This window comes from Pecten maximus, chromosome 11 (assembly GCF_902652985.1).
Source record: "Pecten maximus chromosome 11, xPecMax1.1, whole genome shotgun sequence".
NCBI lineage: Eukaryota > Metazoa > Mollusca > Bivalvia > Pectinida > Pectinidae > Pecten > Pecten maximus.
The window spans coordinates 39,935,596-39,951,410 of record NC_047025.1 but is presented as its reverse complement, the minus strand read 5'-3'; the positions used below and the strand labels follow the sequence as shown (position 1 = coordinate 39,951,410).

At 39.7% G+C, this 15,815-nt stretch overlaps 2 protein-coding genes across 5 annotated transcripts in view; one reads left to right on the top strand and one right to left on the bottom strand.

Annotated features, from left to right (window-relative positions):
- The window catches only part of LOC117337677 (rotatin-like), a 61,936-nt gene extending 50,065 nt beyond the window's left edge, over positions 1-11,871 (bottom strand). For 3 of the 4 annotated variants that reach the window (XM_033898773.1, XM_033898775.1, XM_033898776.1), the window contains exons 1-13: positions 11,704-11,871; positions 10,007-10,194; positions 8,652-8,841; positions 7,899-8,105; positions 6,819-6,903; positions 6,100-6,214; positions 5,754-5,898; positions 5,379-5,535; positions 4,622-4,892; positions 4,261-4,434; positions 3,780-3,992; positions 3,383-3,495; positions 1,006-1,132 (exon numbers count right to left, since the gene is read on the bottom strand). In XM_033898773.1, the coding sequence (XP_033754664.1) occupies positions 1,006-1,132; positions 3,383-3,495; positions 3,780-3,992; positions 4,261-4,434; positions 4,622-4,892; positions 5,379-5,535; positions 5,754-5,898; positions 6,100-6,214; positions 6,819-6,903; positions 7,899-8,105; positions 8,652-8,841; positions 10,007-10,194; positions 11,704-11,764 (2,046 nt within the window). In that variant the 5' untranslated portion in view covers positions 11,765-11,871. Of the gene's footprint in view, positions 1-1,005; positions 1,133-3,382; positions 3,496-3,779; positions 3,993-4,260; positions 4,435-4,621; positions 4,893-5,378; positions 5,536-5,753; positions 5,899-6,099; positions 6,215-6,818; positions 6,904-7,898; positions 8,106-8,471; positions 8,478-8,651; positions 8,842-10,006; positions 10,195-11,703 lie in introns of those variants that run through there. The other variant, XM_033898777.1, reaches the window with a different exon arrangement.
- Positions 11,807-15,815, top strand: LOC117338606 (dentin sialophosphoprotein-like). Its single transcript, XM_033899963.1, has 3 exons — positions 11,807-11,832; positions 13,348-15,191; positions 15,346-15,815. The coding sequence occupies exons 1-3, from the start codon at positions 11,807-11,809 to the stop codon at positions 15,813-15,815; spliced, it is 2,340 nt and encodes a 779-aa protein (XP_033755854.1).

Genomic DNA, 15,815 nt, shown 5'->3' with positions numbered 1-15,815 from the left:
GGTAGGGAGTCACACTTGTACTGGGAGGTAGGGAGTCACACCTGTACAGGGAGGTAGGGAGTCACACCTGTACTGGGAGGTAGGGAGTCACACCTGTACAGGGAGGTAGGGAGTCACACCTGTACAGGGAGGTAGGGAGTCACAACTGTACAGGGAGGTAGGGAGTCACACCTGTACTGGGAGGTAGGGAGTCACACCTGTACAGGGAGGTAGGGAGTCACACCTATACAGGGAGGTAGGGAGTCACACCTGTACAGGGAGGTAGGGGTCACACCTGTACAGGGAGGTAGGGAGTCACACCTATACAGGGAGGTAGGGAGTCACACCTGTATAGGGAGGTAGGGAGTCACACCTGTACTGGGAGGTAGGGAGTCACACCTGTACAGGGAGGTAGGGAGTCACACCTATACAGGGAGGTTAGGAGTCACACCTGTACTGGGAGGTAGGGGTCACACCTGTACAGGGAGGTAAGGAGTCACACCTGTACTGGGAGGTAGGGGTCACACCTGTACAGGGAGGTAGGGAGTCACACCTGTACTGGGAGGTAGGGAGTCACACCTGTACAGGGAGGTAGGGGGTCACACCTGTACGGGGAGGTAGGGAGTCACACCTGTACTGGGAGGTAGGGAGTCACACCTATACAGGGAGGTAGGGAGTCACACCTGTACTGGGAGGTAGGGAGTCACACCTGTACAGGGAGGTAGGGGGTCACACCTGTACGGGGAGGTAGGGAGTCACACCTGTACTGGGAGGTAGGGAGTCACACCTGTACAGGGAGGTAGGGAGTCATACCTGTATAGGGAGGTAGGGGGTCACACCTGTACTGGGAGGTAGGGAGTTACACCTGTACAGGGAGGTAGGGAGTCACACCTGTACAGGGAGGTAAGGAGTCACACCTGTACTGGGAGGTAGGGAGTCACACCTGTACAGGGAGGTAGGGAGTCACACCTGTATTGGGAGGGAGTGAGTCACACTTATACTTGCAGGTAGGAAGACAATACTTACCTTAATGATCTGTAACACTGTGTTGTAAGCCCGCTGTCGTACCTGTACCACTGGATTAGCCAGGTATTTCAATAACACTTGTCTACAACGACCTTGGAGGTCCTGGTCACCAGAGACACTTGCACACCTGTAATTGTTAATCACTTTGTCTACTAGGGAATAATATCACTGGGCATAGTAATATGACAGGTAAAATAATATATCCCACTGGGCCAGGTAAAATAATATATCCCACTGATGTGATAGATTATTGATGTGATATATTATTAAAATAATAAATTATTATTGTATTTGCTGCTGGGGGATTATCTCTTAACTCATTAATATGAAATATATTGACAACAAGAAACATTAGTTTCAGTTAACAATCAATTGCTACCATTGTTTTTAACATACTTTAGTTTTTTTTTCATTAGAATGTTAAATATAACAAGGGCCCAATGGGCCCAAATCGCTCACCTGCAATGCAGTGATCTTTTCATATATGGATCCTGCAGTTATTTGAAAGCATGCTACAGGACCAATATAATGTCTCTCTGCACTTTGGCTTTTCACTAAAAGTCATTTAAAGATTTAAGCATACTTGATCGACGTGACCTTGAATGAAGGTCAAGGTCATTCATTTGAACAAACTTGGTAGCCCTTCACCCCAGCATGCTACAGACCCAATATCAACTCCCTGGGACTCTTGGTTATTGAGAAGAAGTTGTTTAAAGATTTTAGCCTTTTTGACCCCTGTGACCTTGAATGAAGGTCAAGGTCATTCATTTGAACAAACTTGGTAGCCCTTTACCCCAGCATGCTACAGACCCAATATCAACTCTCTGGGACTCTTGGTTATTGAGAAGAAGTCGTTTAAAGATTTTAGCCTTTTTGACTCCTGTGACCTTGAATGAAAGTCAAGGTCATTCATTTGAACAAACTTGGTAGCCCTTCACCCCAGCATGCTACAGGCCAAATATTAGGTCTCTGGGACTCTTGGTTATTGAGAAGAAGTCGTTTAAAGATTTTAGCCTTTTTGACTCCTGTGACCTTGAATGAAAGTCAAGGTCATTCATTTGAACAAACTTGGTAGCTCTTTACCCCAGCATGCTACAGGCCAAATATTAGGTCTCTGGGACTGTTGGTTATCGAGAAGAAGTCGTTTAAAGATTTTAGCCTTTTTGGCCCCTGTGACCTTGAATGAAGGTCAAGGCCATTCATTTGAACAAACTAGGTAGCCCTTCATCCCAGCATGCTACAGACCCAATATCAACTCCCTGGGACTGTTGGTTATTGAGAAGAAGTCGTTTGAAGATTTTAGCCTTTTTGACCCCTGTGACCTTGAATGAAGGTCAAGGTCATTCATTTGAACAAACTTGGTAGCCCTTCACCCGAGCATGCTACAGACCCAATATCAACTCCCTGGGACTCTTGGTTATTGAGAAGAAGTCGTTTAAAGATTTTAGCCTTTTTGACTCCTGTGACCTTGAATGAAAGTCAAGGTCATTCATTTGAACAAACTTGGGAGCCCTTCACCCCAGCATGCTACAGACCCAATATCAAGTCCTTGGGACTCTTGGTTATTGAGAAGAAGTCGTTTAAAGATTTTAGCCTTTTTGACTCCTGTGACCTTGAATGAAAGTCAAGGTCATTCATTTGAACAAACTTGGTAGCCCTTCGCCCCAGCATGCTACAGACCCAATATCAAGTCCTTGGGACTCTTGGTTATTGAGAAGAAGTCGTTTAAAGATTTTAGCCTTTTTGACTCCTGTGACCTTGAATGAAGGTCAAGGTCATTCATTTGAACAAACTTGGTAGCCCTTCGCCCCAGCATGCTACAGACCCAATATCAAGTCCCTGGGTCTTTTGGCAATTTAGAAGAAGTCGTCTAATTTTTTTTTAGCCTTTTTGACTCCTGTGACCTTGAATGAAAGTCAAGGTCATTCATTTGAACAAACTTGGTAGCCCTTTACCCCAGCATGCTACAGACCCAATATCAACTCCCTGGGACTGTTGGTTGTTGAGAAGAAGTCGTTTGAAGATTTTAGCCTTTTTGACTCCTGTGACCTTGAATGAAGGTCAAGGTCATTCATTTGAACAAACTTGGTAGCCCTTCACCCCAGCATGCTACAGGCCCAATATTAGGTCTCTAGGCCTTTTGGTTATTGAGAAGAAGTTGCTTGAATGGAAAGTTGACGCCGGACGGACGGCCGGACGGCCAGACGGACGGACGGACGACGGACACCGCACCACGGCATAAGCTCACTTGCCCTTCGGGCAGGTGAGCTAAAAACATATGACACCTTTTTATTAACTTTGCAGGTTTAGGTATGCAAAGAATGTAGATTGAACTCCACATGAAGTTAACACCTGGATTTTTGTATATTACACTTACACAGAGGATGTGAGCTTGACAAACTCAATGACAAGAGGCAGATGTAGGTGATACTGTAGACTCAACAGTGAGGCCTCAGCCAGGGTGGCCAGCTCCTTGTTCCCCTTATACGCCTGTAGTTATAAGTGCAGGATACATGTATACAATATATACCAGGGTATGTAAGATGGTACAAAACAATCTGTAGTCAATAAAGACAATTTTTTTATTAAAACACTATAAAGATTATTTTTTCATTGTTTATGTGAACAGAATAAAAACACAGAACATAGATATCTTGAAAATGAAGATTGATGGAAGAAATTATGGTCTACGTAATGATTTCTCTGAAATATAAAAACAAATGTAGCACACAGAAATATGATGAATTAAGAGGACTAGAACAGTGGATACAGACCTCCTGCTGACACAGCATCAGGAATTTACAGGATTTGTGCATGGACTGGGCGACCTTGGCAGTGTCCACGTAGACCTGGTAGCGGTCAGTGTCCACTAGTTGTAGGACAGACAGCAGTGTGATCTGTATGTCAGGGTAGCTGTTGGACAGACTCTCATCATACACAGCCACAGTTACAGCCTTGACTAGGTTCTCGGGCAGTAAACTCCGCACCTACAAACAACACACAAGTTAAAACATTCTCATATAAGATTGGGAACTCTGGTCTGTACAGGACTTCCATCAAATGCAGAAGTTTAAAAGCTGTAGTGATAGATATCTATAATCTAAGTTTACTATTCATACAAAACGTTAATAAATGCATGTGTTTTATATATATAAGTTGATAAAAAGAATACCTTTTGAAAGGGTTTAAAATCTTTCAGAAGTGGATAAAAGTTATATTTTTTATATATAAATGATATAAACATTAAAAGAATACCTTTTGAAAAGGGATGAGATCTTTGAGTAGTTGATTTAAGAACCCACAAACACCAATGTATGCAAGCCTGTGAGGAATCAGTCCAGATTTACTGTTGTCAGAATCACTGTTACCATAGTGATGGTAACTCATCAGCTCGGCTATAACACTCAGGCATCCCGTTAACTTTTCTACCTGTTGGTTCAAGTTTAGACATATTCAATCACTTGACTTTCATTGCAGGTTTACTGGTAATGACAACACATTCACATACATGTATGTAAATACATATTTGCTTATTTATAAAGAATTTGAAAATTTTATAATAGATCCATGCTTTTCTCACTAAACAAAATAAACACATTCTGCCACAGACACTGACCATTTCCCTAGCAGCAGGACTAGTGTCAGTCCAGACAGACGGACTGACAACAGACACCAGGATACCGAAGCTCTCCTTCAGTAGGTATAACAGGTGTACCACCACACTCTCCTCGCCTGTCTGTAACAATGGCAGGGCCTTCTCCAGGACCAGGGCACAGAACTGTGGTAAGGTCAGCTGTACGAACTGTAGGGCTGGTGCGTCCTCGATGTCGGTCTCCTCGCGTGTGGTTGTCATGTCGGGGCCAAGGCCAATACTTGAAGCCCGTGAGCTGTCATAGAAAAAGTGGCTATTTCATTTTAAGTCTCACAAAGCACAAAATTCAAATTAAAATTAAATCATTACAAAATAGTTTTAAGCTAGAATTATCCGCCATAGCTGTGAGGCCAAGGCCGATTTAAACAGACTGATTCCAGTAGGCCTCTCTATAACTTTGTTGCCGGGCATAGTGTTCACTTTTCCAGAAATGCCTCAAAACATGTAGTCTCATATCATCATAAAGAACATACAACACTAGGACACATTATATGATATAGCTGGTATTACCCTGTATGTTATTATCTCCAAACTAGTTACTTTAACAATTAATTTGTTTAACGGAAAACTAGATCCTTGAAAATACTTGTCATTTCTGATAAATTGTATAAAAGAACATATTGAATAAAGCTGTAAAAAAAATTATCAAGGAAATTATAATTAACCTACAAAATACTAAACTGACAAAACAGACGTTTACTGGACAAAGAATACAGTTTACCTGCTGGAGGAAGTGGATGAATCGCCGTCTCGACCATCACCACGGTGACGTGTGTCTGTTACACCAATCGCTGATGGTCGAGGTTCAGAAGGGGTAGAGTGGTTTGACTCTGTACTTGGTGAAGCAGAAAATGGAGATGATGAGGAGGATGTGAACTCTGAAAAATAAATCCAACACAAAGTCACGAAAATTGTACTTTTTCACGTTTTAATTTGGTTGATTTTGGTTTAAGTTTTTAAAATTCTACTTCATGTATAATAAGGGTCACTTTTAAGAATATTCATTCATGCTTTTGACCAGTATATCAATGAGTTTTTAGAAAAATCATAGATAACCTGGTATATAGAGATACAGAAGCAAACAATGTTAGCAAACCTTGCTTTGGTGTACACAATGTTGGATCTTGGTAATATCGCATTCTTGATCTCAGAGAAAATGCCAAATCCCCAAGAGTACGTGCAGCACTCATTGTCAAGTTGGTGTTCGAATTGGTAGGACTTCCAAGAATTGATAATAAATTCTGTAAATTAAAAATAACAATTCTGGCTTTATTTGCCTCTAGAAGAAATTCTATCATACTTTCATCTTTATGTTTTATAAGTGACAATCAGTCAGATAAGCATCGAATGTTTCATGCTATAAATAAACACTGTCAGCATTTTAGCTTCTTTATTAAAAACTACATACTAGTTCTAATCAATACTGGTACATTTGTACTTACTTTTACAATATTTGGCCTCTGGAGAAATATTTCTGCAGGGAAGTCTTGGAACACAACATCACTGAGGAATTCACAAGAGCTGGCCAGGAGGTGTGGCTCTCTACTCTGTAGTGATCTGGAGAGGAGGGAGTACTAACACTATACTAGTATGTCTACCATGGTCACATAGTAACTTAGGAGTTGGTTGAGGCAGACCTTTAATATATCAGTAATCTATGTATAATGACTCGGTACAGATTACTTATAAGGACATCTCTTTATGCTAGAATAGCGAGAAATTGATGAGGCAAGCATGTTACATGTATATAGCTTACTAGGAACGAAACAAAAACCTTAAAACTATTTTTTTTTTTCAATACATGTACTGGTATATTAATTGTGTGTTTGTTTTTTACCTACTGGTATATTTATTGTGTTTAAACTTATAGCCACAAATTATTGATTTTGATAGCACATACCTGATTATGTTAATATAAAACCCCTGATGTCTGGTTGTAATTACTTGAACATGTACAGTGTATAAGTAACCTATAAAGTTAACCCTAACTAAACATATTAAGCAGATTTTAGAACTTATTTTCCAATGACCTACAGACATACTTACAAGTAAAATAAAATTGGAATCAATAGTTTAGAAGTATGGTAAGGATTAGAAGATTATAAGACTTGCTTGGCGACTGACAATACTAACTGTTAAACTAGTTTAGTATATAACTCACGAGTTGGTTGACTGTATGACGTGTCTGTCTGTTGGTGTGAGGGCCAGCCAGGGAAAGGCGGACAGCTGGAAACTCTCACTTCCTCCTACCATCCAGAGAAAAGGATTTAATCAACAATATTCTACAGAACAAAAACAACTAGAAAATGTCTGTAAATCAACAATATTCTACAGAACAAAAACAACTAGAAAATGTCTGTAAATCAACAATATTCTACAGAGCAAAAACAACTAGAAAATGTCTGTAAATCAACAACATTCTACAGAACAAAAACAACTAGAAAATGTCTGTAAATCAACAATATTCTACAGAACAAAAACAACTAGAAAATGTCTGTAAATCAACAATAATTAATTTTTCTTTGTTTTCATGGTAAAAAAAAATGTGATTGGTCGAAAAATTCTTTTCATTCTTCTATGAAAGAAATTCCGAGAATGGCGCGAAAAATGTGACGTCACAATACGACAATTGACATTGCGTATATATTTGAGAAAAAGAATCCCATTTAAAACCAGTAAAATTGTAAAATTTCATACCCCGATGAAACTAAAAAAAAATGACATCAATGCTTAGATATTCTACAGAACAAAAACAACTAGAAAATGTCTGTAAATCAACAATATTCTACAGAACAAAAACAACTAGAAAATGTCTGTAAATCAACAATATTCTACAGAACAAAAACAACTAGAAAATGTCTACAAGTTAGGAGGTTCTCAAGGAATGACACTTTTTTAAAATGAGACCCGACACACTACCAGGCAGCTAAATTGTGTCTCATTTAGAAAGGGTAACCTTTGACCTTTAACCCTTGATTGATGACCATATGATCAGGTGTAGAACTTTACGTGATACTACAGTACAAATAGGAACCAAACCTGTTCAGGGGTACTCAAAATCTGTCACCGATTCATAATGGGACAGAATGTTTAGACATGGGTAACACAATATGGCCCCAAAAATGGTGGTAGATGGTGTAGAACTATGTCTTTTTTATTTGACACCCAAGGTACATCTTTGTATATAAGCTCATGATCACATCAATACCCACTGCAGGAGAAGCAGTGTAATCTATCCTACCTTGAGTGCTAGCCTCTGAATTCTGCTGAACAATTGGGGTAGATACAGCGGGCTGCTGCTGCTGCTGGTGCTGAAAGTACCCCATGCCCATGTCTCGTCCGCTCGCTATATGTGGAATGTCAGTGATCGGTGGTGGCTGGACAGAAGAATTTGTTGTTTGTGATCCTATGGAATCCCAGCCAGACATAACATGTTGTTGGACAGATTCTGAAATATGGTTTAAAATTGTTCTGAAACAGTTTCAAAGCTGATAATTTAACTAACAGATACAGTTAGTTAAGTTTATATTGAAATGGCAATTACTCAACTTTAAATTAGTATACAATCAATCACACTACATTCATGATGACTTCGAAAAGGTGTAAAATAATTTCATATTTTAGAATAAATTGCCTACTATACCAATATACCCTGAAGTTTTAAGTATCATTGCAAAACACACATTGAGTACATATGTTTCCTCCGTGTGTCTTTGGTATAGACACTGAGGTACATGATCTATGTAATACATACCTGTTTCTTCTGTGTGACTTTGGTATAGACACTGAGGTACATGATCTATGTAATACATACCTGTTTCCTCCGTGTGACTTTGGTATAGACAATGAGGTACATGATCTATGTAATACATACCTGTTTCCTCCGTGTGACTTTGGTATAGACACTGAGGTACATGATCTATGTAATACATACCTGTTTCCTCTGTGTGTCTTTGGTATAGACACTGAGGTACATGATCTATGTAATACATACCTGTTTCCTCCGTGTGTCTTTGGTATAGACACTGAGGTACATGATCTTCAGTCCTTGTCTGTGGTAATCTCATGGTGTTCTCCAGAACTTGGTCTATCACTGGCTGTAGAGAACTGGCCACATCAGACCGCAGCTTACCAAGAAACTCTATAGCACCTACCTCCTGAAGAATCTCGGCAGCAGCAGAGTGCTGGAAAATGTAACACCATGTCTACACTTTATACTGAACATTATCTAATAGACGAATCTATGATTTTAATAATTAAATTCAATGTCTGCATGATATAAACTGAAGAAATGATTCAAAATCAGTTCTGTAGATGTATTGAATTTGTATTTTATTTCAATGTCTCTGACCAGCTAGACGATGAAATCTATGCATATGTATAGCCGTGTTTTAGTTTTAGTTTTTAATGTGTTACAAGCAGATATTACAGAGTGTTTGACAATATCTAAATACATACGTATATACACACTGGATAGCTGAAGGTTAATATTAACAAGGGCCCAATGGGCCCACATTGCTCACCTGCAATGCAGTGATCTTTTCATATATATGGATCCTGCAGTTATTTGAAAGCATGCTACAGGACCAATATAATGTCTCTCTGCACTTTGGCTTTTCACTAAAAGTCCTTTAAAGATTTGAGCATACTTGATCGACGTGACCTTGAATGTGAGTCAGGGTCATTCATTTGAAAAAACTTGGTAGCCCTTCACCCCAGCATGCTACAGGCCAAATATTAGGTCTCTGGGACTCTTGGTTATTGAGAAGAAGTCGTTTAAAATTGTTTAGCCTTTTTGACTCCTGTGACCTTGAATGAAGGTCAAGGTCATTCATTTGAACAAACTTGGTAGCCATTTACCCCAGCATGCTACAGGCCAAATATTAGGTCTCTGGAACTGTTGGTTATTGAGAAGAAGTCGTTTAAAGATTTTAGCCTTTTTGACTCCTGTGACCTTGAATGAAGGTCAAGGTCATTCATTTGAACAAACTTGGTAGCCCTTCACCCCAGCATGCTACAGACCCAATATCAAGTCCCTGAGTCTTTTGGCTATTTAGAAGAAGTCGTTTAATTTTTTTTAGCATATTTGACCCCTGTGACCTTGAATGAAAGTCAAGGTCATTCATTTGAACAAACTTGGTAGCCCTTCACCCCAGCATGCTACAGACCCAATATCAACTCCCTGGGACTCTTGGTTATTGAGAAGAAGTTGCTTGAATGGAAAAGTTGACGCCGGACGGACGACGGACGCCGTGCCACGGCATAAGCTCACTTGCCCTTCGGGCAGGTGAGCTAATAAACCAGCTAAACAATTCATCAGCCATCATAAATAATCAGGCTACTACAAACCTGTGACAGTCTCTGTAACAGTAGTAAGACATCCTTGTGTTTAGTACTGCTGGGGAAATTGAACCATTCTATCAGTCTGATGAGGAGATGTCTCTCATTTACTAGATCAGCATCACACACCAATTTGTGTTCTAGTTTGGAGAGCAGATTATCCAGAGCTCGAACACGGATTTCTTCCAGGTCGTGACCTAAAAACACAAATGAGAAAAACTTGGTAGCCCTTCACCCCAGCATGCTACAGACCCAATATCACAAATGAGAAAAATATGTCAAGGTATATATTGAACAAATTGAAATATGAATATAGTCTGCCTAAATGTACATTAATGTCCTGTATAGGTTAGATGTATACTCAAATAAAATCAAAAGAAACTGTGTTATCTGTTTAACACAGATTAAAACAAAGGTTCAAGGATTATAATATCTGCATATTAGAAGTTTGTTTGTCTTCTTGTAGCCTTATAATATGTCAAAAATTATTGACCTTCCTTAATTAAAGAGCTAGTGAAGATGGCTTCAGAACCGCATATTACAAACATTCTTAATTTGATGCACTCATATTCAAGTGCAAACCCAAATTAAAACTGACAAGAGGAATAATGAATTAGCGCACCAAATGATTGCAATAGAAACTAATGCAGATAAAGTACAATTCGTGCAATCATAGCTTAGCAGAATGTTTCATGCGCGAAAAATGCAGAAATAACATTACCGCTAAAATATATATATGTACCTTTACAGTAATTAACAGCAAGAAAAATGGTGCAACATGCTAAACCAGTCACTGAAAGTTATGTGCAGTACTTCTGTTGATACTGTTGTTATAAGACATTCTATATCCATTTTCATTATGATATAATGTAAAAAATATTGTAAAAGGAACGGGTCGGTGTGGCTTGTACATCAGTGTTAAATACAGTCTCGATCCGTCACTCATATTCTTATGTACCTCGTTCTTTAGGAAGTTTTTAACCAACCTTTAATCAATCATACTAAAATACAGAAACAGATAATGACTTTCAGACTTTCTCCTTCCAAGTGTAAAGTTAGAAAGGGATTGAATCTGGGTCCAGGCCTGTTGTGATAATCTGCCAATTGAGCTGTGGCAGGTTTAGTGTACATTGTGATACGGTCGCCTTCTAGCTTCGTGCTTGGTGAATTTTACTTAGGTTCATTTGATCAGAGTAGTAAGCAGAGGGTGGCAGGTCCGTTCCCCGGTAGAAGTAAACTATCCACTTTCCTGTTATAGAGCCAAAGATGCATGGTCTCTGTCAGATTGACAGAGACCTTATAGTATTTAACACTATATATAAGCAGAAGCCAGACCGATCTGCTCATTTTACAACAGTGAACCATATCACTCTATATTTTTATTTACAATTAAAGTCACAAACACAAAGATAAACTAATAGACCATATCATGACGACTTTTTGATTGTGACATGGATTCAAGAATTAGGCCTGACGATTTCTGAAACTGATGGTCCTCTAAAACTGGCGACCGCTCAGAATTGTAGAGTCGACTTAGTCAGTTTTAGTGGACTGTGTTTTAATTACTTAATATGTTCATGCGAGTGCATGGAAGATCACAACACAGTCCAGATGAACTTTTATACACCGAATTGAAAACGTTAGTTGCAGATAGGGGATGAAAAAAATCGCAGACATTTTTTTAGCTACAAATAATCGGATCTTACCAAGTTTCTTAAACAATCCCTGAAAATTTATATCCTGTCTTAAAATATTTACACCCTCCATATTCTACAGCATTCGTTCAACCACTGATTTTACGCTAACTCCATGTTTCAACACAAATACACAAAACAGTCAGGTGCTGTCCGAACTTGTTTCAAAACATCCGCCATGTTTTGAACGAAGATTTCCACACAGGGGAGATAACTCTCCCAAGAAGAAATATCTGTGACTCATATTTACAGTAAACGTAAAATAATTCAGATGACTTTGATGAACGTTTAAAGATATTAGACCTAAATATAAATTATATTTATACGTGTCTTACATGATACATGAACTTTACGTCTTTTTAAAGCAAACAACATATAAAACAATAAATAAAAGCATTTTAACCGGTTGCCTGCTATCAGACATATAAGCTTATACACATATATATATGTCTCTGCTGATATATGCTGACATTGGAAGATTTATTGTGGCGTTTCATTTTATAAATGCTAGTTATCCAACTACACGTGTCTGAGGTACCGAAAACCCCCCTGAATTTGCATGTTTGCATTAAGTTGTATGTGAGTTGTGTGCCCCCCACCCCCCACCCCCACCCCCTAAAAATGTTATAGAGCTAGCGTAATAGTGTTGATTGATTTCCCCCAAAATTTTTACATGTTTTGGACATTTCCCATCAAAACTCAATTTGGAGTTTTTAAAAGGTTTGAAAATGTAGGTCCATATATATGGGGCGCCGTTTTACTATTTATTCCCATTTGGTGATATCACCTATTCGAATAGGTGATATCACTTATTCAATCAGTGATATCACCTATTCGAATAGGTGATATCACTTAAAAATATTCTTAAGTGATATCACCTATTCGAATAGGTGATATCACCTATTCGAATAGGTGATATCACCAATTTGAATAGGTGATATCACTTATAAAATTCTTAAGTGATATCACCTATTCGAATAGGCGATATCACTTATGAAATTTTATAAGTGATATCACCTATTCCAATTGGTGATATCACCTATTCGAATAAGTGATATCACTATGGGGCGCCGTTTTACTATTTATTCCCATTTGGTGATATCACCTATTCGAATAGGTGATATCACCTATTCAATCAGTGATATGATATCACCAATTCATTTTTCAAATAAGTGATATCACCTATTCGAATTGGTGATATCACTATTCGAATATGTGATATCACTTATTCGTTTCATTAAGTGATATCACCTATTCGAATGAGTGATATCACCTATTCGAATTGGTGATATCACCTATTCGTTTCAATAAGTGATATCACCTATTCGAATGGGTGATATCACTTAATGAAACGAATAGGTGATATCACTTATTCGAATAGGTGATATCACTCATTCGAATAGGTGATATCACCAAATGGGAATAAATAGTAAAACGGCGCCCCATACATATATACATTCCACACCTACCCCGGCTTTCCTTTTTGTTATTATCATTACAGATCTAGGTATGATGGACTGACAATTGAGTATTGGAAATATTTGAATTATTCTTTATTTCCAAAATTTTGAATTTAATTATCTGATATAAAACAAGAGGCACAAGGGTCTTAACGGTCATCTAACTCTAAAAGACCTTTAATTTGTACTGTTGTAGTATATTGTACATACTCAGTAGCGAGTATAGTAGTACTAGCTCTGGCACAGGTCTCTCTAAAAGTCATCCTGGCTCTGACACAAGTCTCTCTAAAAGTCAGTCTGACTCTGACACAAGTCTCTCTAAAAGTCAGTCTGACTCTGACACAAGTCTCTCTAAAAGTCAGCATGGCTCCGACACAGGTCTCTCTAAAAGTCAGTCTGACTCTGACACAAGTCTCTCTAAAAGTCAGCATGGCTCCGACACAGGTCTCTCTAAAAGTCAGTCTGACTCTGACACAAGTCTCTCTAAAAGTCAGTCTGACTCTGACACAGGTCTCTCTAAAAGTCAGTCTGACTCTGACACAGGTCTCTCTAAAAGTCATCCTGGCTCTGACACAAGTCTCTCTAAAAGTCAGTCTGACTCTGACACAAGTCTCTCTAAAAGTCAGTCTGACTCTGACACAAGTCTCTCTAAAAGTCAGTCTGACTCTGACACAGGTCACTCTAAAAGTCATCCTGGCTCTGACACAAGTCTCTCTAAAAGTCAGTCTGACTCTGACACAAGTCTCTCTAAAAGTCAGTCTGGCTCCGACACAGGTCTCTCTAAAAGTCAGTCTGGCTCCGACACAGGTCTCTCTAAAAGTCAGTCTGACTCTGACACAAGTCTCTCTAAAAGTCAGTCTGGCTCCGACACAGGTCTCTCTAAAAGTCAGTCTGACTCTGACACAAGTCTCTCTAAAAGTCAGTCTGACTCTGACACAAGTCTCTCTAAAAGTCAGTCTGACTCTGACACAGGTCACTCTAAAAGTCATCCTGGCTCTGACACAAGTCTCTCTAAAAGTCAGTCTGACTCTGACACAGGTCTCTCTAAAAGTCATCCTGGCTCTGACACAAGTCTCTCTAAAAGTCAGTCTGACTCTGACACAAGTCTCTCTAAAAGTCAGTCTGACTCTGACACAAGTCTCTCTAAAAGTCAGCATGGCTCCGACACAGGTCTCTCTAAAAGTCAGTCTGGCTCTGACACAGGTCTCTCTAAAAGTCAGTCTGGCTCTGACACAGGTCTCTCTAAAAGTCAGTCTGACTCCGACACAGGTCTCTCTAAAAGTCAGTCTGACTCTGACACAAGTCTCTCTAAAAGTCAGCATGGCTCCGACACAGGTCTCTCTAAAAGTCAGTCTGACTCTGACACAAGTCTCTCTAAAAGTCAGTCTGACTCTGACACAGGTCTCTCTAAAAGTCAGTCTGACTCTGACACAGGTCTCTCTAAAAGTCATCCTGGCTCTGACACAAGTCTCTCTAAAAGTCAGTCTGACTCTGACACAAGTCTCTCTAAAAGTCAGTCTGACTCTGACACAAGTCTCTCTAAAAGTCAGTCTGACTCTGACACAGGTCACTCTAAAAGTCATCCTGGCTCTGACACAAGTCTCTCTAAAAGTCAGTCTGACTCTGACACAAGTCTCTCTAAAAGTCAGTCTGGCTCCGACACAGGTCTCTCTAAAAGTCATCCTGGCTCCGACACAGGTCTCTCTAAAAGTCATCCTGGCTCCGACACAGGTCTCTCTAAAAGTCATCCTGGCTCCGACACAGGTCTCTCTAAAAGTCATCCTGGCTCTGAAACAGGTCTCTCTAAAAGTCATCCTGGCTCCGACACAGGTCTCTCTAAAAGTCATCCTGGCTCTGACACAGGTCTCTCTAAAAGTCATCCTGGCTCCGACACAGGTCTCTCTAAAAGTCATCCTGGCTCCGACACAGGTCTCTCTAAAAGTCATCCTGGCTCTGAAACAGGTCTCTCTAAAAGTCATCCTGGCTCTGACACAGGTCTCTATAAAAGTCAGTCTGACTCTGACACAGGTCTCTCTAAAAGTCAGTCTGACTCTGACACAGGTCTCTCTAAAAGTCATCCTGGCTCCGACACAGGTCTCTCTAAAAGTCATCCTGGCTCTGAAACAGGTCTCTCTAAAAGTCATCCTGGCTCTGACACAGGTCTCTATAAAAGTCAGTCCTGACTCTGACACAGGTCTCTCTAAAAGTCAGCATGGCTCCGACACAGGTCTCTCTAAAAGTCAGTCTGGCTCCGACACAGGTCTCTCTAAAAGTCAGTCTGACTCTGACACAAGTCTCTCTAAAAGTCAGTCTGGCTCCGACACAGGTCTCTCTAAAAGTCAGTCTGACTCTGACACAAGTCTCTCTAAAAGTCAGTCTGACTCTGACACAAGTCTCTCTAAAAGTCAGTCTGACTCTGACACAGGTCACTCTAAAAGTCATCCTGGCTCTGACACAAGTCTCTCTAAAAGTCAGTCTGACTCTGACACAAGTCTCTCTAAAAGTCAGTCTGGCTCCGACACAGGTCTCTCTAAAAGTCAGTCTGGCTCCGACACAGGTCTCTCTAAAAGTCAGTCTGACTCTGACACAAGTCTCTCTAAAAGTCAGTCTGACTCTGACACAAGTCTCTCTAAAAGTCAGTCTGACTCTGACACAGGTCTCTAA